The sequence below is a fragment of the Lynx rufus genome, unplaced genomic scaffold (assembly GCF_022079265.1).
Source record: "Lynx rufus isolate CCGP_SWC_20201006 ecotype Redwood Valley unplaced genomic scaffold, mLynRuf1.p SCAF_2, whole genome shotgun sequence".
Lineage (NCBI taxonomy): Eukaryota > Metazoa > Chordata > Mammalia > Carnivora > Felidae > Lynx > Lynx rufus.
The window spans coordinates 27877630-27900449 of NW_025814834.1; the positions used below are offsets into that span (position 1 = coordinate 27877630).

At 36.8% G+C, this 22820-nt stretch overlaps 1 protein-coding gene across 1 annotated transcript in view; it reads right to left on the reverse strand.

Moving 5' to 3' along the window:
- Positions 1-22820, reverse strand: part of PTH2R (parathyroid hormone 2 receptor) — an 83884-nt gene that overhangs the window by 24193 nt on the left and 36871 nt on the right. Inside the window, exons 5-8 of the mRNA XM_047084592.1 lie at positions 17724-17821; positions 13914-14103; positions 12572-12725; positions 3939-3999 (exon numbers count right to left, since the gene is read on the reverse strand). Of these exons, the coding sequence (XP_046940548.1) occupies positions 3939-3999; positions 12572-12725; positions 13914-14103; positions 17724-17821 (503 nt within the window). The remainder of the gene's footprint in view (positions 1-3938; positions 4000-12571; positions 12726-13913; positions 14104-17723; positions 17822-22820) is intronic.

Sequence of the window (22820 nt, forward strand, 5' to 3'; positions counted from 1 at the left end):
TCATATGATCTAACTTATATTTAATTTTTTGGCATTAATTCAACTGTTTCAGAGCAATATTCAGTATCAGTTGTACTTTTTGAAACATTGTATACCTAAAGGATGTTTTGCCTCAAAAACAATAGACATATAATTTTTTTTCTTAAAAAAATACATATGACTGTTAATGGTGTATGATTCAGTTTATGATTTTCAAGAAAGAATAAAAGATCGCTAAGAAAACTAATTATCTAATTCAATATAAAATGTATTGTGAATATTTTTGCTTGCTTTCTATGCTCAAGGCTTGGAATATCTGTTGAACGGATGAATGAGTCAAAATTGCTACAGGCTGACCGTAGTTTTGGAGATGTAACCTGATGTCTCTGGGAGGCACTTTATTCATCTCTCAAATGAGAGGATTGAACGAAAAAATACCTTAGGATCTATTTTCTCTAAAATTCCAAATCTAAGTTATACGGTTACACATCTCAGGGTAAAATTATTTAGCATTATTTAGTACCTCTTTACTGACTCAACCCACCCCGCAAGAAATCAAATAGCAGATACTGTAAGTTTTCTTTGACATTTCCAGTATCATCGTATACATATAGCAATGATAATGCTGATAACATTAACCCTCAATTATTAGCAAATTTAATGTTTGCATAGAAGTTGGAGTTTACAAAGCCCTTTCATAAACGGGCTCTCATCTGATTTTCAAATCTACCCCCTGCAGACTCACAACCTTACTCATCACCAAAAATATTTTCATTTTACAAATGGGAAGTCTGAGGCTAAGGGAAATGGCCACAATTAACAAACGGACGAGAAAATGCATCTCCTGGTAACTCACAGTTTGCATCAAGTCAGACTTTATCTTGCTCAAGAGACACTTAGCAAATGGAGGAAAGTGGCCAAATAGATCCATAACAACTGATCAGCAAGCATTGAAGAGTTCTCTATTATAAAACAGAGACATTCACTCCTTTGTAATTCATAGTTTTTTTTTCAAATCTGACAGTTATACATGCACATCAAGAGAAATAAGATAGTATGTAAGAAAGGGAAAATAACAGAATATACATACAAAATGCTACAGGAATTTGATAAGGAAGATTTTACATGGTGGGATAGCGAGTTCAAACATACTGAAGTTGCAGACTACTTGTAGTTATGGTTTTCCTTTCTGAACACCATGAAATGTAGATTTAATCGTATCATGTGAATGAGAGAAACATGTGCTAGTAAATAGCTCTGTATGTTTACGTACAACACCGATGCCCCAGCATGAGCTCATACCTTGCAAAAAAATGTGAACTATTAAAAAATCCATCATAGGCGATGAATTATTTCTGATTTAGAGAATAGAACTACAAGTGGTAGAAGGACAAAATGCAGATATAATGAAGGCATGAAAAACTGCCCAGGGTACAATGGGCATTGTCCCCTCTGCATCCCTCATTACCAGAGGTGTTGAAGCAACTGAAGGGTGAGCAGCTGTCAGTGAAATGTAAAAGGAATCCCTCTACAACACTCCTCCCCCACAGAAAATAAAAATACCACTAGTCTTAAAAGAAACATCTACTCTGCTCATGGTATTTATTGAGAGCCTCTGGAGCCCGACTGTCTAGACAAATTCCTTCTCTACCACTTGTGGCTGTGCAATGTTGGGTACAACTATTCTGGCCTCAGTCTCATAGAGTTGTTATGAAGTTCAATTAAACTAATAGTTACAGAACCCCTAGAAAGTGCCTGGAATGTGGGTATCATTCAAAAATGCTAGCTACTGGAGTGCCTAGGTGGCTCAGTCAGTTAAGCATCTGACTGCTGATTTCAGCTCGTGTCATGATGTCACAATTTGTGAGATCGAGCACTGCGTTGGGCTTGCCCTAACAACATGGAAACTGCTTAGGATTCTCTCTCTCCCTCTCTCTCTCTGCCCCTCTCCCCACTCCCCTCAAAATAAGTAAATAATTTTTTTAAAAAATGCTAGCTGTCATCTTTATTATTACTTTTCTCCCATTTTTCCTTTCATGCTGGTAATGATCTTTATAAAATGCAAATCTGTTGTCATTGTCACTGAAAGGAAAAAAAAAGAAAACAACCATCCTAATGTAACCTATAAAGATCTGGAAGATGTGGCCCCCATCTCTTCTCCAGCCTCATTTTTAAGCTCTAACTTTAGCAGAATCAAGGCTCCACTGGCTTGATAGGATAAATGCCATCAGTTAGGATTAATAACATAAGTCCTGCTTTCTAATGGAATAACACAACAAAAACATTATTTTTGGTCAGACATTACATATAGGTATAAATTAATGAAATAAGGGAATAATACTTGCTAATAAGTATTTAGTACTTACTATTCCAAACTCTATTCCAAAACTATAGGTATTTTACATACATTCCCATTCAATCTTACAACAATGCCGTGAAGAGTAATATTCATTTTACCTGCACTTCATTGATGAGAGAGGCCAGGTAGTACATCTGTTGTCACAGACCAACAAGTAGTAGAACAGGCCTGTGAGTTACCTGCACCTGAACCCTTCCTCATTATGTCCGCATTTAGTGCCTGTCAGCTACCAGGCTGTGCTAAGCGTTTTGTCTGTATTAATGTCATGTATACTTTATTATCTCTGTTTTATATTAAGAAACGGATGTACAAAGAGGTCATGTGTGTTTCCCATGGTCTTGAAGCTAACAGCAGCTAAACCAAGATTTGAACTCAGGTCTGTGTAAGTCTAAAAATAAGGTCTTTTACCATCATTCACCATCACTGCACTGTACTTTAAAATGCTACTTCAGGGGCACCTGCATGGCTCAGTTGATTAAGCATTGGACTTCATTCAGCTCAAGTCACGATCTCATAGTTCATGAGTTCAAGTTCCACATTGGGCTCACTGCTGTCAGCACATAGCCTGCTTCAGATCCTCTGTCTTCCTCTCTCTCTGCCCCTCCCTCATGCACTCGCACACGCTCTCTCTCTCTCTCTCTCTCTCTCTCAAATAAACATTAAATAATAATAATAATAATAATAATAATAAAATGCTACTTCAAATTAGCCCCAGGCTACTTGGTAATCCTAGTGAATCACTTCCAATGTGCATTTATTTTTTGAAAACATTTAATTATGCTATAAAAGACCAAAAAAACCCAAACGGGTTGGATGAAACCCATAGTTTGCATCAAATAGAGATAAGTATGTAATAAGTGGAGCCCATGCATGTTAAACATAAGTATAACTGGGCACTATATATTCATGATACACCATATATATGAGACACAAAATACCCCTGATAGACAGGAAGTGCTCAATACCCTTGACATCTTAATTCCACCACTGATTGGTGAAACCCGTGCCCATGTATTTTTTGCCCAAGGAACACAAATAAAACCCAAAGCTGTTTAGCAGGCTAACTGGCCAGCTATAACTATGACCAAGTATACTTTCTTCTCATCAATACGAGAAAGCAATTGTGTGTCATTGGCCCAGGGCACCTTCTGTCTGTGGGTCTCCTTGCTGCAACCACATCTCTGGTCTTCAAAACCACACCATCAAGTGGGGACGGCTGACATGGACAGATTGAGAGAGGAGATCTGAATATTGCCTATCCCATGACTCATGTGGTGCGATCCTTCCACATGCTTGCACCATTATCTTAAGCATGTTAACTTACCTATCTCCTTCCCCTTGAATTCTTACAATATGTTTTAAAATGATATTACAAACCAGAGAGGTCAAGCATCCTAATCTGGTCTGTGAGTCTTTCTGTCCCAAGACCTCTGGGATGGATAGCTTGCTGGTAAAGGCTATAATTCCACCAAGGTAATTTCCTACATGATGTCCATAAAAGGAAATGTGGTCCACAACAGCAGCCAGTGTAAATTCCAGGCAGGAAGACTGAGTCTTAGGAAATTTTAGGCTCTCTCTTTATCTCTTCTTTTTCACTCACCTTGCGTCAGCCAGAGTTGCTCGCGCCACAGCCCAGGCTGCAACAAATGCTGCCGGGAACCCTGTAATCAAAAAGGGATTCAGGGACCATACTTGCTTTAAGATTAAAGGAATTTTTAATCTCATACTCAGCACACATAAAAATATACTACTAAAAGTTGAGAGAGGAAAATAGACATGAAAAAATATGGGTGTATCAACACAAAATTCTTCTTAGTTTTCCTCTTGACCCCCCTGAGAAATGAGCCAGGTACATTGCTGTCATTTGCCCCTGAGAGTGTGAAGATTTGAAGGTTGGCCCAATGTCCCCTTGAGGGATGTAGGATCAAGCCATATGGGGAGGGGACAGACGTTCCTGGAGTCAGAAGCAGGTAGCAGTTGGAGCTTTGGACTTTGATTCTTGCCAAACTGATAGCTACAAGCCTTCACGGAGGAATGAAGCCACAGACTTCATGAGATGCTACAGGGAGGCTATTATTGTAAAAAATTAGAGCTTTGCCATTCTAAATGTGCAAGCCATTAGAGAAGCTATACTAGGAAGTTTTAATCTGTGTAGCCTCTTCTTTTGAGGGGGGTTCATGTTGGCTCAAGACAAGCATATGTATGCATTAAGACCACAGCGAAGGGTGAACCCTATGTTACTTTGAGGCTTTGAGCGCTGAAATATGTGTCCTTCATAAATGATAAACACCTCGTGAGCTTGCAATGTCAAATCTATTACACTGACTTTCCACAAGTGTATAAAGTGTGCCCACAGTAAAGGCTGACTGTTCAGTCCATGTTATAGTTGATTAGACTCTGACATCACAAAAAAAATCACAAACCATAACTTTTATGGAACATGACAAAACAGGACCAAAGGCTTGGATGGACAGCTTCTCATTCTGTGGAATTTATGAAAGTGGTTTGAATAAAGGAAAGACAGAGCATAAGGAAAACATTGCAGAAGTTAGGAAGCACTTTACAAGGGGAGAGAAAAAGTTTTAATCTAACTTAGGACATTTTTATTAAACACAATATTAAATTCTTTACTTTTAAAAACACATTTGTAATTTTTTGAGTTTTCCTTTTTAGCAAAAAAGTGAAAAAGAATAGGTTCAGATGAAGAAAAATGCCATTAAAAGTGAAAATAAGATGGTGCCCTGTAATAGAGAAAGTTTTGGCCTCCCTGGTGATCATCTCATTGAATTTAACCTCAGCACTGCAGCCTGACTGTGTGGTTATTTAATTTTATAACTCCGTATTCCAATTTTATTTATTGCTTGCATACAACATCTAAATTTCAAATTCTATGTTCCAGAAAATTGTTTTTATCAAAATAGATCTACCCAGGGGGCACCTGGGTGGCTCAGTCGGTTAAGCTTCCAACTTCAGCTCAGCTCGTGATCTCATGGTTGGCAAGTTCAAGCTCTGCATCAGGCTCTGTGCTGACAGTTCAGAGCCTGGAGCCTGCTTGGGATTCTATGTCTCCATCTCTCTCTCTCTGTCCCTCCCCTGCTCACGCTCTGTCTCTTTATCTCTTTCTCAAAAATAAATAAACAAAAAAAATAGATCTACCCAATTCTGATTATTTCTTAGGTTCAGTTCACATATTTTATCTCTCCATCCATCTATCTACTCATCTACCTATCCATCCATCCATCCATCCATCCATCCATCCAACCATCCTTCCAACCATCCACCCAGTAAGCATTTATTAAGTGCCCATGTATGTGTCAAGGATTATTCTACTTTCAGAAAATAAAACAATAAACAGATCAACAATATTCCCATTTTTCTGAGTCATATTCTGTAGGGAGATGCAAAATCAATAACATAACTTCAGTTATCAGTCAGCACCCTGAGGAGGAAACAAGAATGATGCTGTGTAATGAAGACAGCCTGGCCCCTTCTGCCAGGGTGGTTCAAAGAGCCCTGACATAGCTCTCTTTACTGTTCTGCTGCCTTGGCTATTTTAAAAAAGTGTCTGCCTTTGATAAGAATTTTCACATTTTCTCATTTACAGGTCTTTATCTTTTGCTTCCTTTACAATCTCCCAATTAAGCAATTTCCTGAATAAAGTTCTATACACATTGATCAAGGGCGATTGAGCTGGAAATCTGCTTTAGATGATCATTATAACAAATATCTTCTATCAGACACTATGTCTTCATGAAATTACTTTTCTCATCCTCTTGGAAGACTCTCACTCACAAAGCTAGCACAGAGGCAACCATGGAGGAAAAAAGAATTGAAACCATTTTTGGGATTTAAGGATTTTTGATTACCAATCTTGGTATCACATCATTACATAATTGGGAACACATAAGTATAGAGGAAAATGCTTGAAATTTAGATGTTATTTTGAGTCTGAATGCCAATTTAAGTAAATTTACTGTAAATTCAAATGTTACTCAATATATACATTTACCTTGAGAGCTGAGTAATCTTCATAAAATGTCAGTATAAATAAGTGACTCTGAGAGGGAAGCAATCTCTGGTCTAAAAATAAGTAAACACAGGGGTGGAGGGCGCCTGGGTGGTTCAGTAGGTTGAGTATCTGACTCTTGATTTCAGCTCAGGTTCTTGAGTTCAAGCTCAAGGTTCCTGAGTTCAGCTCACAGTTCTTGAGTTCAAGCCCTGCATTGGGCTCTATGCTGACAGTGCAGAGCCTGCTTATGATTCTCTCTCCCTCCCTTTCTCTCTGCCCCTCCCCTGCTCATGCTCTCTGTCTCAAAATAAATAAACATTAAAAAATTTAAAAAAATAGACACGGGTTCTCATGTGGCTCCATTACTATTCCCCTATAAAATGAAGTTTTGGGGGCACCTGGGTGGCTCAGTCAGTTGGGCAACAGACTACACTCAGGACATGATCTCACAGATCATGAGTTCGAGCCCTGCATCAGGCTCTGTGCTGACAGCTCAGAGCCTGGAGCCTGCTTTGGATTCTGTGTCTCCCTCTCTCTCTGTCTCTCCCCCACTCACATTCTGTCTCTGTCCCTCAAAAACAAATAAACATTAAAAAAAATTTTAATAATAAGAAAATTAAAAAATTAAAAAACTAAAATGAAGTTTGGGACTAATTAACAGTAGTCAAAAATGCTTAGGCAATTAAAACCTTTCTTCAAATAAAAACTTGGGCAGCAGTCCACACATAAAACAGGGAGGCTTTGAAGCCAAAGGCAGTAAATAGGATCTTCTCGTCTTGGTCTATGGAGTTTCATCTCGTTTTGGATACTTCATAGGCTTCATAAAGCCCTGCCTCATCCTTATTCTCCTCCTGTGGTGCCAGTACTATTTTACAATAGTAAAATAGGTTGATCATAAAGTGTAAAGTTAGTTCTAAAAATTAGAGACGCATCGTGACATGGGATTCCTGGATTAGCTATAGACACACAATATCTTAATAACCAGAAATCTTGATTCCCCGGGGAATCTAGTCAACATATTGACTGCTCAGACATGAAGTTCCAGGCTATACCTCCAGTTCCCGCTCTACCCACCACAGAATGCTGGAATTCCATTTCCATTGCCTATCTATCTCTTTAAGGAACTTAGAAGTGGCTCCATTATGATTTTGGCAGAATCGTTCTCAACTCTGAGGAGATTTGAAGCCAATACTGAATGAGCACATCTTTTTGTCAGGAAAATTGCAAAACCTTTGAAAGTCTTCCATTGTTACAAGGAAGAGTGTCTACTTCTGAAACTTTAGAAGAGCTACCTCCTCCTGAGATGGAATTGCTACAGGAAACAGAAGAATTTTTTTTAAGTATATTTTATTATTGGGGCGCCTGGGTGGCTCAGTCGGTGAAGGGTCCGACTTCACCTCAGGTCATGATCTCACAGATCATGAGTTCGAGCCCCATGTCAGGCTCTGTGGTGACAGCTCAAAGCCTGGAGCCTGCTTCAGATTCTGTGTCTCCCTCTCTCTCTGCCCTTCCCCTGCTCATGCTCTATCTCTCTCTCTCTCTCAAAAATAAATAAAAACATTTAAACAAAATTAAAATATATATATATTATTACTAAATATATATAAAAATATATTTTATTATAATCCAAAAAATGCAGTAATGTACTGCAGGAAAGGACAGTCTGAAATAAGAGTTACAATAAAAAAGAAAATATGCTTACTGAATTTAATATTGCCAGTGGGCAGAAACTGTAGATCGAACTGGTGGAGATGAGGTGAAATCTTAAAACCAGGTGAACCCACTGAGATAAACCTACATAATCGCTACATACGGAAATCTAAACTTTACTATAATTTGTTTCCTTTTAAAGAGGTAATCATCCACATAATTTTAATTTTTTTTAATGTTTACTCATTTCTGAGAGAGAGAGAGAGAGAGAGAGAGCCAGGGAGGAGCAGAGACAGAGAGAGGGAGACATAGAATCCGAAGCAGGCTCCAGACTCTAAGCTGCCAGTACAGAGCCCGACGTGGGGCTTGAACTCACAAACGATGAGATTGTGAACTGAGCTGAAGTCGGAAGCTTAACCAACTGAGCCACCCAGGCGCCCCTGTAATTTTAAATGGTTAGGAGTAAAACTTCAAATTACATCTGAAAACCTTGTTCTGTATCTTACATAAGGTAGGGCTAAAATATAGATCTTTTATTGACTCTGTTAAATGTAATTTTAAGACAATCTTCAGTAGAAATAATAAGGGAATTAAAAATCATGAAGGATGGGAGAAATGGCTTTTCTAGATTTTTAATTGTGTAAAGGTATCATTTGACTATCAAAAATAATTTTTGTGGAGAACAGGTCTTATAGATCAAATATTTTGAATATAATACATCTGATCAGAACAGGCAAACACAAAACAAAATGACCTACTGGTCAGACTGCATGTTTCTTGTGTAGTCTTTACGACATATCTCTGTATTTCAATTATATTTACTGCCAACTGGATAATCAAAAAATATTTGCTGAGTTGACATCAGCTTATACAGACTATTCTCCTGATTATTTTCAGAGAATACAGAATATGAAAATATTCTACACGAAAGTTTGGCAAAAGAGACATGACTAATTGGTAGAACCAGGATAGGTGATCTTATATGATAATATGTACATCCTGGCACCTTATCTAACAGTTGAAAATTAAGAATGGTTGCTACCAGGGGCACCTGGGTGGCTCAGTCAGTTGAGTGTCTGACTTCAGCTCAGGTCATGATCTCACGGTTCGTGAGTTTGAGCCCCACATAGGGCTCTGTGCTGACAGCTCAGAACCTGGAGCCTGCTTCCAATTCTGTGTCTCCCTCTCTCTCAGTCCCTCTCCCCCTCATGCTCTGTCTCTTTCTCTCAAAAATAAATAAACATTAAAAAAAATTAAAAAAAAAAAGAATGGTTGCTACTATAGAGGTAAATGACTACATTCAATAAGGATGAATGAATAAGACTGATACCTTTTCAATATAGAATTAAATATATAGAAAAATAATGCATGCATGAAAGAACAAAATGGAACCAAGAATAAAGCGCCCAGTTTATGAGAAAACTGAAGCAGGAATAGGAAAAATTACAAATGTGGTTGGTTGAAAGAAAAGAAATATAGTCATCATCAGAATTTGCCTTTACTCCTTGGTATACATCTTGTTTTGTGATGAAGATGTGTAAAAACAGTTATTTTAAACATTTGCCTTCAATTTACTAAAGGTCAGATATGGCACCTCTTCTTCTTTAGACTGTAATTTCCTTCCTTTCCAATTTATTCTTCAGAATCAGCAAAATCAATGTAAATGATAAAGCTGCACACATCACCATAATGTGAGCAATAATGTTCTGAGTATTTATTTAGCCGAAGAGAGCTTAAAGTTATAATGACTGGATCCAATTAGTAACATAGGAATCCAAGCAAGTTCTCTTCTCTAATGAAGCTCATAAGTCACATCATTGGAAGAAAGCACAAAATTGGATTCACTCTAAACTATTTCCAGCCAAGGATCCTGCAAAGCAGCTATAATGTTGTTGATCATTGTTTTTCTTATAGGAATTTAGAAAAATGAGTCAGAAATAAAAATGATATTTTCCAATCAGACTGTCAGCGCTAAGGGAAAAATAGTCTATTACTTAAATGGTCTTAGTCATTTACTTCATTAAATGGTAACTGCATTTAAGTATTGGAGAGAGATTCTTAAAAATATACACCTATAATTATATATGCCCTAGACTAGAGCATTTTTTTTATTATATATTATTGAACAAGCAAGACGAGTGACAATGAGGAGAGCATTTTGAGGGTTAGAGCAGGGTTAGAGCATTTTTTTTAAATGGAGTCAGAGCATTTTCTTAAAGAGAGTCAGAAGGTAGATTAAGTGGAAAACTGTAATTCTATAACGATTGGTTATTAGTGTTTCAGACTGTAGTTAAGTGCACATGACATATCCATGTAAAATGCTTTTCAAAGAAAGTTTCCATATGAAGCCTACTTGATTTCATGTTTGTCCTTAAACCATTTGATAAAAAGAAGATTTCAAGTAATGATGCTTCTCTACTATAGGTATAATTCCAATGTCAAAGTTCTTGTGGACAATTGAAAAAGAGTTGTAAAGGAAGGTATGAAATTCATACTTGCATGGAAGCTCACTGGACTGTTTTTTAAAATTCTGTTTCTTAAAATTTTTTTAATGTTTATTTATTTTGGAGAGAGACAGAGACAGAGACAAAGACAGAGCATGAGTGAGAGGGAGAGGGGCACAGAGGGAGACACAGAATCCCAAGCAGGCTCCAGGCTCTGAGCTGTCAGCACAGAGCCCAACACGGGGCTCAAATTTACAAACTGCAAGATGTTGATCTGAGCCATAGTTGGAGGCTTAACCAACTGAGCCACCTAGGTGCCCCTGGCCAAATAAGAGTTAATGGGGGAGTTAACCATCAAACCACTAAGTAAACAGAGAAAAAAGAATTTATTATGTGTGACCAGTGGTGTTGAAATCCAAAATATAAAATGTAACTCAGACAAATGTTTTCTATCAACACCTTTACCAACTTCTAGTAATTATGTACGTACACAGATGTAATTTTGATTTGAAGGCAAACTGCCAAACACTATTGAGGAAATTTCCAAAGTACTCTAAAAAAATAAAATGCATCTTTTTTTTATTTTTAGTAACTGCTAGTCAAAGGGAGAGCTTTAAAACAGACAAGCTGCCTTCAGAAATAAAACTTTATTCACAACAATCATTTCATAATAAATGAAATTTTATAGTAAATAGACCCTTTGCTTTCTTAAATCTTATTCCTTAACTAGCAGGAAATTCAATATTCCTTACTTCACATTTTCAAATGTTAAAACAATATTAAGGCAAAACAAGCAAAGAAATATTCTTATTTTGGAGGAGGAAAAAAAAAAGCCCTTCAAATGTAATCTTGAACCACCTAGTTAATTTTTTTTTCCAATGCCAAGCACCTCATAATCTGAATATTAAAACAGCAATTGAAGGACGCCTGGGTGGTTCAGTCGATTAAGCGTCCAACTCTTGATTTCGGCTCTGGTCATGATCTCACGGTTTGTGAGTTCAAGCCCCACATAGGGCTCTGCACTAACAGTAAGGAGCTTGCTTGGGATTCCCTCTCCCTCTATCTATGCCCCTCCCCCACTCTCGTGTGTGTGTGTGTGTGTGTGTGTGTGTGTGTGTGTGTGTGTTCTCTCTCTCAAAATAAATAAGCTTTAGGGGCGCCTGGGTGGCGCAGTCGGTTGAGCCTCCGACTTCAGCCAGGTCACGATCTCGCGGTCCGGGAGTTCGAGCCCCGCGTCAGGCTCTGGGCTGATGGCTCGGAGCCTGGAGCCTGTTTCCGATTCTGTGTCTCCCTCTCTCTCTGCCCCTCCCCCGTTCATGCTCTGTCTCTCTCTGTCCCAAAAATAAATAAACGTTGAAAAAAATAAATAAATAAATAAATAAGCTTTAAAAAAATAAAATAAAATAACAATTGAGATCTGCAATTGTTGATCATGAGGTTTCTTAATTGCAGCCACATAAGAGTTTTAAGTTCTCTTAAATTTGGACAAAAAAGCAACATCCTTTTCCCCATGTCATGTTGAGTTAGTGCCTAGTCTAGTCTAGTACTGATAAGGCATTTTTGGAATGTGAGCTGATTATCCTTTTTTTTAATTACATATGCATAAAGTAATTTGAATATTTTTTTCCAAAAGACATGATAAGTCCACATAATTAGCTTGTAATTTGTATCATTAAATGCAATGGAGATGCAATCTCATAAATTCCTTCCTGGAATTCTCACCAACTTACCAATGATGTATCAGTACAGCTTCGAAATTTAAAAATCAAAATATTTAGAATGAAATTATTGCTAAATCAGGACATTGACATAAGACATGAGCATAGCAGTTCTAAATGTCTATGGCTAACAATGTGGTCTTTTATATTCCTGCCAAAGAATTCTCTCAAGAATCTGGCCTAAGAACACCAACCATAAGTTAAACACGAAAGGTTTCTTACCACTGAGGGGCTTACAGACTTGATCTTAATAACTTTCCCCAATGAACAATGGAAGAGAAAAAAGGAGGTATAAAGATAAAATGGGGAGAGATTTCAGGAAAATGGCTGAAAGTATGCTAAGGATAGGCTTAACAGAAAGTCCTCAAATCCACAATCCAGTTTAAAGGGAAAGGAGACATAAATACCTTACCCCAGCCTATCAAGGTGAAGCCCCACAGGTATTTGGTGTCCGAAAAGAATGCCACAAAGATTAGACTATGCAGGTAGAGACCTTCCACCAAGATCCAATAGTAATTTGTAGCCAAGAAGTAAATAAACATCACAACAGCAATCTTGCACCCAATCTGTTACAAATAAACCAGAATTGCATCATATTAGAACCCTAAACTGTGCTAGATGCAATATCAGACCACCAAAAAGCAGTTCTCCATTTCTTTTTTATAATCTATTTCCTGTGTCTAGGAAAGCCAAGACTGCTGGAAGAGAGAACAAAGTTATTTTAAGACCGCATCTCTAAGACTATGGGCTTGATTCTATTTTTTTTTTAAATAAGATTAGAAGTTACCAAAAAAATCACTTTTCCTTAATTTCTCCTGTTTATCAAAATAAGACTTAATCATCAGAAAAAATTAGGAAAGTACAGAAGAGCATAAAGAAGAAATATTAGCCATTATTCTACCATAAGTTTATTTTATTGTCTTTTTTAATGCCCCAGAAGTCAATGGCTAAAACAATAAACATTTAATACATCTTATGATTCTATGGACTGACTACGTGATTCTGCTGATCTGGGCCAGGTTCAGCTAATCTTGGCTGGGCTCACTCACAGAGCTCTACGCTCGATTGTCACACTACCACGTCTACTTCACCCTATTGGATAAAACAAGTCACAAAGCCAGCCCAGAAGCAGAATCAGGAGGGCCTACAAAGTTACAGGGCAAAGGCCAAAGATACAGAAAAGGTATCAATTCATACCATCAAGGCATATAAACTAGTATCCTTGATTTCCAGATATATTGCATCCGTGATCTAAAATTAACTGAATTATTGTGTGATATATTGTGTGATTCTGGTCACTAAATAACCCCAGGACATTTGAGAACAGAATCAAGTACTCTGTCGTCTTACATTTGAACAAGTCTTTGAGTCTACAATAAAGAAACTAAATGTTGTGGGCTTTTAAATCCCACACTTCTGGTTTTGCAAGTGGGCTTTTTACTTTTGAAAGCCACGACAGCGGCTAGAAGCCATACACCAAATGCACTCCAGTCATGTGATTTTTGATGTTTCCATGCCAGAATGTTCTGGAGGAAAGAGCCCAAACACTTTTAATAGTCTAAGATGATGAGTAACTAGGTGTGAAGCTTGAGGACAGAACTGAGGTAGTAAACATTATACAAATTGGTCATCTATTTTTGTTAACTCAGAGATGAGATAAGCCCAAACAAGTTAATATTTAGTGGACTGTAAAATGTAACGTATCTATAACGTTACATGAATCAGTAATGAGAGAAGATGGTGAAAACACTTACATACTGTGACTTGTCCACAGAAGGCACTTCCATGGAACTCTGCAGGTCACCCTGCATTACCAGAGACTGCAGCTCCTTTACTCCTATGTGAGTATGGACCACTTTGTCCTTGACGAAGATGCTTACGGCTCTCAGCATGAAAGACACAAACAGGTGCATGTGGATATAGTTCCTAGTGCAATGTAATCGTCTATGGAAAAAAAAAATATTCAGTACTTCGATTTGGATGAAATTAGAAATGGGGAAAGAAAATACATAAATGAGCCCACACTCCTCCACAAAAGGATAAAATATAGTACGCGTGAACAAAGACAGAAACCCATTACTATATATTTCCAATAGAAACAACTGGGATCAAAAACTAAAATGTAACTTTTTGAGATAATAATTTCAAATTTATCATGATCTTCTACCATGTTTCTTCTGATCTGGCAGTTAATTATTATACTATATTATACTGTAGCATTATACTAAACTATATATTAAAGTAATAAATGGTTAATGAAGAACCATTTTGAAAAGGGATAAATATTAACAGTGGAACTTTCACATTTTCAATACATTCTCTGTAAGAAAAAGTAAAATATTTTGCTAGCATTACACAACTTTATTTCCAAATAATGTTAAAGAGTAAACAAGCTTACTTTAATAGAAAAAGCTTTGAGTTCATAAAAGAATCTTAGATACAATTTAAGTCATAACATACTTAGAAGTAGGTACAGTACTACTAATTTCCTTTGCAAAAAGCTAACTCCAAAAGAGACCTTTTTTTTTTTTAAGTTTGATGGAAAAAAAAAAACCCAACACTTAGCAAGGGATGTATAATCTGGCTCAGCTCTACCATTGCTTGACTGTGAGACAGTACAATCTCCCTGTACAATGGACACAATCCTACTTCTCTTCCAGAAAGGACAAAGTACACAAAGGTAAGGTAGCAAGAAATTTTTAATCCAATAACATATTTTTATATTTCATAACATAGGAGGGGGTAGGCCAAATAAGAATGAGCTAAATTTAGACATTTTGGAAGTATTTTGTTAGTATGTTAGGGACAGATATGCATGTCCATTCTGCCCAGATAGTCCTCCTCACTGATTCTTTTGGGGGAGTTTGTTCACAAGCAAGTGGGATTTGACCAGATAGGTTTTCAGGTGTCTGTGAAAACCATTGACTGAGAATAGTGCCATCAGAGTGTATAAATAGGTATTGACTTTTAGAAGACTCAACATGATTTACTATCCTATAAAAAAGTACTTTGTTTTGTGAGACAGAGTTTCTCAAATTTTTGTATACCATTCTGCTATACAGTACAGTAACTGTATAAAAAGTACTATCTAGAAAGAATTTGTTAAATAGAGTGATAAATTACCATGTAAATTGAAGAATTACCACTTAGTGATTTGTATCCTCCCGAAATTCTATGTAGCTTTTTTTCTCATAAATATTCACCTATTATTCTAAACAACCAGAGCTACACTTAGTATAATGGAATGGACTCTGGATAGGAGTTGGAAGATGAAGGTTCTGTTTCCAACTGGACCACCTGTGACCTTGTGACCTTGGACACTGAGCTTCAGTTACTTGGTCTCCAAAATGGGATAATACTGCCAAGCCAATTTCACAAGGCTGTTTTGAGAACCCCTTCATAATTTTACAGATCTGATTGTGTTCCCCTTCTACTTTAAAATTTTCATTAGCTCCCTATTCTCTACCCTTACAAGACAAAACTCAAAGCCTTTGACGAGGGCCTGCAAAACCCAGTGCCACTAAATCTAGTTTCTTCCTGGCCATTGCTACCTGGCCACTTCTCCGTATGAATCAAATGCTGCCTTCACATTGGACTCTTTTATGTTCCCAGCATCTACTCTGCTCCTTCCTGTCTGAGTTTTGCACATTCCGTTCCCATCTTCTGGGATGTACTGAATTCCTTCTCATCATTGCAATATCAGTTCACATGTCAGTTGTTCTGGGAAGTCTCTCTCTGTCATCTAGTCAGTTTTGGACTAGCTCCTTGGTGTTCCCAATACCCTTTATAAAAACCAGTATTATAGTATTAACATTATTTGATTTGATAATCATTTAATGAGTCAGTCTCTCTCAATGGTGTATATACTCCTTTTCCAGTCTGCAACATATCTTAACTTGTCCTCCATCAGTACTAAAAAGAGTCTATCATATGGTAGAGAAAAATGCTTGTTGAGTAGATGGACTAGTGAATCAATAAAGAAAAAGTTTTGAAAATGTAAACTATACTACCATAATAGGAGTAATCATTTTAGAAGAAGTAGTTGGAATATTAAACTAGTCATTTATTTATTAATTCAACAAATATTTACTAAGCACCACTACATATCAAGTACATTGCAGCTACTAAGAATGCTACAATGAGCAAACAGAAAAAAATTAATGCTCATATGTAGCCTTGCATTCTAGAGGAAGAGATAAATAAAAAGATAACTAAAACATCAGATAGTACATTAGATAATGATAAATCAAAAGAGAAAGACAAAACAGGAAATACATATGAGAAGTTTCAAGGAAGAGGGGATTGTAAGATGGTCAGAAACAAAACATAAAACATTTTGGTTTTTAAATATGTCATCTACCCTCATCTCTTTTCCCACACACAACTTAGCACTAAATTCTTAAAATCGTATTGTCTTAACGAATGTACCTCAAAACCTTCCATTTGTAGCCAATCCTCAAAGCCACTGCTGTTGGCCAGGCCACAATCTTCTTGTCCGGAGTTATTCTGACAGCCTCTTCCAAATGAGCTTCCTATCTTGCTTCCCACCAACTCACCCTCCACCTTACAAGTGACCTTTCATGTCACTCTTCAGCTTAAAATTCTTCAATGGCTCCTCATTGGTCTTTGGATAAAGTTCACATTTCTTCATATAACCTTCAGGTCTCAAAACATCCTCAACCATGCTTACCTCTCCTGTCTCACTCACTGCCCATCACTTACCTACACCACAACTCTGAATTCTCAAATATTCCATGCTTTTCTTGATATAATCTTTTCTTGATATAAACTCTGCTCCCCAATGGTCCTTTTTGGTTAAATCTTATTTATACTCCTGTGTTTTTTGAGATTTCACTTCATTTGGGAGGTCTTTCCTCCTCTTCTTACTCTGCCCTCCCAAATTACCATCCACCACCTGAATCATAGCACTTCTCACACTGTATACTAGTTGTTTTCTCAGCTACTTGAGTCACAAACTAGCTGCAAACATCATGAGTATACCTTTCCCATACATGCTGTGCACTGTTTAATCTCCATACTGGTGCTCAAAATTTTGTATTGATTTAGATTAAGTTGAATTGAATCGGGCAAAAGTCCCAGTGGATAAAAAATAAACCACAACAGAAGCAATAAATATGATTATCTCATCAGATAATTTGGGAAATCATTTTAAATGAATTTCTGTCCAATGGCACAAAAATCATTTGGGAAAAATGAAGTCTTTGCACCAGGAATGAAAATTTTTGTAACTCATTCTGCTCCACTTTGCATGCATCACTTTGCAAACAGTACACTGTCCTGCAGATCTGTGGGCTTACTGGTTTCATACTGCTTTGATGCTTTTAAAGATTTTTTTAGTTTTTAAACAATAACAAAAACAAAAACCCTGAATTTCCTCATAAAAATAAATCTTCAAAGCCAAATGATATCATAACACTAGGTTGAATTCAAGAACTTGCACTGAGAAAAATATTTGGGGGCAGAAATTTTGACACCTTTACATCTTCTATACATAGGAAACAGAACCTGTCCCTTCACAGAAAAAGGGGTAAGGGATCACTCACCTGAAGTAACCAATGATGAGAATAGCCACAGCCAAGGAACCGAAGGAGACAGAATATCCAATTGTGTACATGACATAGAGGCGTTCGAAGAATTCTTGCTGAAGGGGAAGAGATTTAATTAGAAAAACAGGTTTCAACAAATAAGTAGATGTGCATAAACTTAAGAATCATGTCTTCCCCTGTTTACAGACAGGCAATGTGTTATCCCATTTACAGAACATTGATTATCCATCTGATCTTTCTTTTACTTCCTAAATTCAAGTCAGAGTTAAAGATATAATAATCTTTGACATTTCTTGCTTAATTGAGGGAAAATTAAATGTTGCAATATTTACTTCATGAATTTTTGTGCTGTCCACTTTAATTAGTGGAGCTGTATATCTAATGTGATATTTGAAGTAAACAAAACACATATTACATGGCTATTCTAAGAGGAAACTGGTAAAAATGATGTCATTTTTGGAATACTATTTCTAGCTTTCTTTAAGTTTTTATTGAGCTGTCATTTACATAAAATACAGATCTCAAATGAACTGTTTGATGGGTTTGACAAACCAGCTGTGCTGTGCCCCTTGAGAGTCCAGAAACCCACCCACCATTCATCCCCTTGTAACTACTGTTCCAATTTCTGTCATCACAAATTGGCATCATCTGTTCATGTACTTCATGTATTTTTTGGCCGTTCTTAGACTAAGAATTAAATAGTATATACTGTTTTTGTCAACATACTGTTTTTTATATTCACCAATATTGTTACATGAATCAATAATCCATTCCTTTTTAATTTTTTTAAATGATTATAAATTCACAAAAACTGGAAAAGATAGTAAAAAACGTCCAATGTATCCTTCACTCAGTATCCCCCAGTGGTTACATCTTAACGTAATTATACTAAAATGTCAAAGGCAGAAATTTGACATGGTGCAATGTGTGTGTTTATAATTCTACATCATTTTACCACATATGTAAATTTTTGTAACCAGCAATGCAATCAAGGGGTCCCTTAGAGTCACATTTACCCCCCTCTTCCCCAGCATCCCTGACACCTAGCAACCATTAATCTGTTTTCTACCTTTATAATTTTGTCATTTCAGGGGCGTCTGGGTGGCTCAGTCGGTTAAGCCTCCGACTTCGGCTCGAGTCATGATCTCACGGTCTGTGAGTTCAAGCCCCCGTTCAGGCTCTGTGCTGACAGCTCAGAGCCTAGAGCCTGCTTCAGATTCTGTGTCTCCCTCTCTCTCTGCCCCTCCCCAACTCGTGCTCTGTCTCTCTCAAAAATAAATATTTAAAAAATTTTAAGTTTAAAAAATTTTGTAATTCCATGAATGTTATAGAAATAGAATCATACAGTGTGAGACCTTTTGAGATTGGTTTTTTCACTCAGAGTAATGACCTCAAGATCCATTCAAGCTGTTGCATATATCAAGTGTGTTCTTTCTTATGCCAAATAGTATTGTATGGTACGTATGTACCCTATGTATAGCATTATATTTGAAATGTTCCAAACTTTGTAAACAGCATACATTTGGATCGTGTTTTTTAATAGATTTCTTCAATCTCTGTTAATTGGTATATTTAAACCATTTTTCAAATATAATATTGATATGTTAAGGCTAAGTCCATTATTTTATTTTTTTTGTTTTCTGTTGTTCTATTTTTCATTTCTCTGTTTTATTTTTCCTGCCACGCTGTGGGGTTACTTGAAAATTTTGTAGAATTCCATTTTGATGTCTCCTTTTGTTGTAGGTATTACTGTGTACAGTTTAATGTGGAACTTTTGATTATTGAATGGTTACCTTTCTTCTTTTCTAATTAAGCATTGAATGCTATAAAAAAGCTCTGTTTTTACTGTTTCCCCCAATTTTTGATATATTCAGCTTTGATAATTATTCAGTTTAAACTTTTGCCATGGGTCACATATTTCCAACACATATTGTCAACTGTCTACATATTTTATTTTAGTTGAATTCAATTAGTTCTTTTGTGTTGAGAAAATAGACTCTGTATGATTTTAATCTTGAGATTTATTGACACTTGAACCTTTGGTGTGTAATTTAAAAGAATGTGAATTTTGTAGTGTTTGGCTATTGTATTCTATAAATGTCATTGTAATCAAATTATTTGAAAGATATTCTATGGAAGTTTTTACCTAATTGTTTTACCAATTACTGACAGAATGGCATTTTTATAAATTCCAATATGATGGGATTTGATGATGTCTCCCTTTAGCTTTGACAATTTTTGTTTTATGAAGCCCCTAGATGCATGCATATTTAGGATTGTTATTTCCTCCTGGCAAATGGATTCTTTTATCATTCTTATATGTCCTTCCACATAGATAATACTGTCTTAAAGTCTACTTAGTCACACTCTTAAATATGGAGAATAAACAGAGGGTTACTGGAGGGATTTGGGGAGGAGGGATGGGCTAAATGGGTAAGGGGCATTAAGGGACCTACTCCTGAAATCCTTGTTGCACTATATGCTAACTAATTTGGATATAAATTTAAAAAATAAAATTAAATAAATAAAAAAATGTGTCTGAAAAAACCCTGACTATAAACACATTCAGCATGAATTTGTGCTGGGTCTTTACCCATAGATATGTGTCAACCATTTGGGAGGCTACAAGGTCAAATGCAGAGTGAGGAGAAAAGAACCTTTAAAAACAAAATTTTGTTTGGTTAAAAAAAAAAAGTCTAGTTAGTCACACCAACTCTCTTATGCTTAAGGTATGCTCTGCATATAATTTATCCCCCCTTTTGATATCAACCAAACTATTATCTTCACATTCATCTGTATCTTTCTATTTAGAGTACATTTCTTTAAGATTGTATATAATTAAGCCATACTTTTATTACCCATTCTGCCTTTTAAGTGACTGTTTACTTCATTTACATTGAATACAATCATTGCTAAGGTTGGGTTTAAATATAACACATTGGTATTTGCATTCTGGATGTCTTACCTTTAATTCGTTCCTCTATAGCTACTTCCTAACCTTCCATTTGGGGAGCAGGGGTCCAATTATTTCTTAAAACTGCACTTGTGTTATTTTTTAGCAATTATGCATCCGGAACTCATCAGAGCCTACATTACATAATATTGAACTATCTCACAAACTAAAGTTTCCAATTGTATACTCAATTTTGCTTCCCAGACTATGTCCCTTTTAGATTTTGTCTACATAATTTATAAACCCTAATAAGAGACTATTATGTTTGCCTTAAGCAGTCAATAGACTTTTAAATTAATTAAATTATAGATACAGATATAAAGATTAGATATAAAACAGCAATAAATAATAAGAATAGTTTTGTTTATTGATTTAGTCTGTCATTTTTAAAAACATTTTTTTTTAAACGTTTTTTATTTATTTTTGGGACAGAGCGAGACAGAGCATGAACGAGGGAGGGGCAGAGAGAGAGGGAGACACAGAATCGGAAACAGGCTCCAGGCTCTGGGCCATCAGCCCAGAGCCCAACGCGGGGCACGAACCCACGGACCACGAGATCGTGACCTGGCTGAAGTCGGACGCTTAACCGACTGCGCCACCCAGGCGCCCCTTAAAAAATTTTTTTAATGTTTATTTATTTTTGAGAGAAAGAGGGCAAGTTGGGGAGGGGCAGAGAGAGGGAGACACAGAATCTGAAGCAGGCTCCAGGCTCTGAGCTGTCAGCACAGAGCCCGACATGAGGCTCAAACTCATGATCTGTGAGATCATGACCTGAGCCAAAGTCAGACGCCTAACCAACTGAGCTACCCAGGTACCCCTAGTCTGTCATTTTTATCCACATTTATACCCATTCCGGTACCTCTCATTCCTTCCTATCTATCTATGCTCCCGCCTGGTAAAGTTCTCTTTACCCTAGAGAACTTTCTTGATTATTTCCTATACTGAAGGTATGAGAAAGATTCTCTCATATTTTTTGTCTGCAATGTATCATTTTCTTACTTTTATCTTAATGCATATGATCACTTTAAAGATGTTATCCCATTGTATTCTGGCCTCCATTGTTTCTGACTAAAAGGCAGGCATCTTTTTTATTGCTATTCCCTTGGATATAATGTGCCATTTTTCTTTTTCTGCTTTTAAGATTTTTTTTTTAAGTTTACTTATTTATTTTGAGAGAGAGAGAGAGAGTACAAGTGGAGGAGGAGTAGAAAGAGGGAGAGAGAGAGAATCCCAAGCAGGCTCCACACTGTCAGCACAGAGCTCGACTCGAAGCTCAAAGTAATGATCCCCTGAGATCATGATCTGAGCCAAAATCAAGAGCCTGACGCTTAACCTATTGAGCCACCCAGGCGCCCCTAAGTGCATTGATCCTTTACCATGCTGTATCCAGTATGTTGTTGAATATCAAATGAATTCATTTTTGAACTGAATATTTCAATTTTAGAATTTTATTTTTTAAAGTTTTTATTTATCTGATTTTCCCATCTGTTATGTACCTTTTTCACTAAATCATCTAACATATTTCTAATAGTTATTATTAACTACTCATCTGCAAATTCCAACATCTGGATCATCTGGGGTTTTTTTTCTGCTGTTATTTTTACTAGAGATTTTGGGTTCCTGCCTTATAATTTGTGTTACATTCCAGGCCCCGTAAGTAACTGAATAACAGGGACTAAAGTATATGATGGTAACAGCCTGAAAAGGGCAGGCCTCTTCCTCTGTCAGGGCTCTTTAGGAGGCTGAGTTACTCTGTTGCTAAGCTGAGTTGAGCTCTGTTGTAGTTTTTTGTTTTATGTTTTTTGTGATTCCTTTTATCCTGGTTTTAGGTTTCGAGAGCAGAATCAAGACTCCTTCAGCAGACCTGGAGATCTTAGCACCAGCAGCCTCTAGTGGCCATTATATGGATTTTAGCACACTTGACATTTTCCAAGCCACAGAACTTGTGCAGCTATTTGAACCATCCGTCAGCATTTTGAGTTGCTAGCGATCTTGCTTTGCTCTCCTGCCCTTCCCTGGCATATGGGCTGTACAATTATGCATCTAGTGAAGGCCCCTCGGGGCCTCTGTTCTGTCCTATGCCTTTGGCTAACTGCTGCCTCTCATTCTGAGAGCCCTATACACTCTTGGGGGATTTCTTT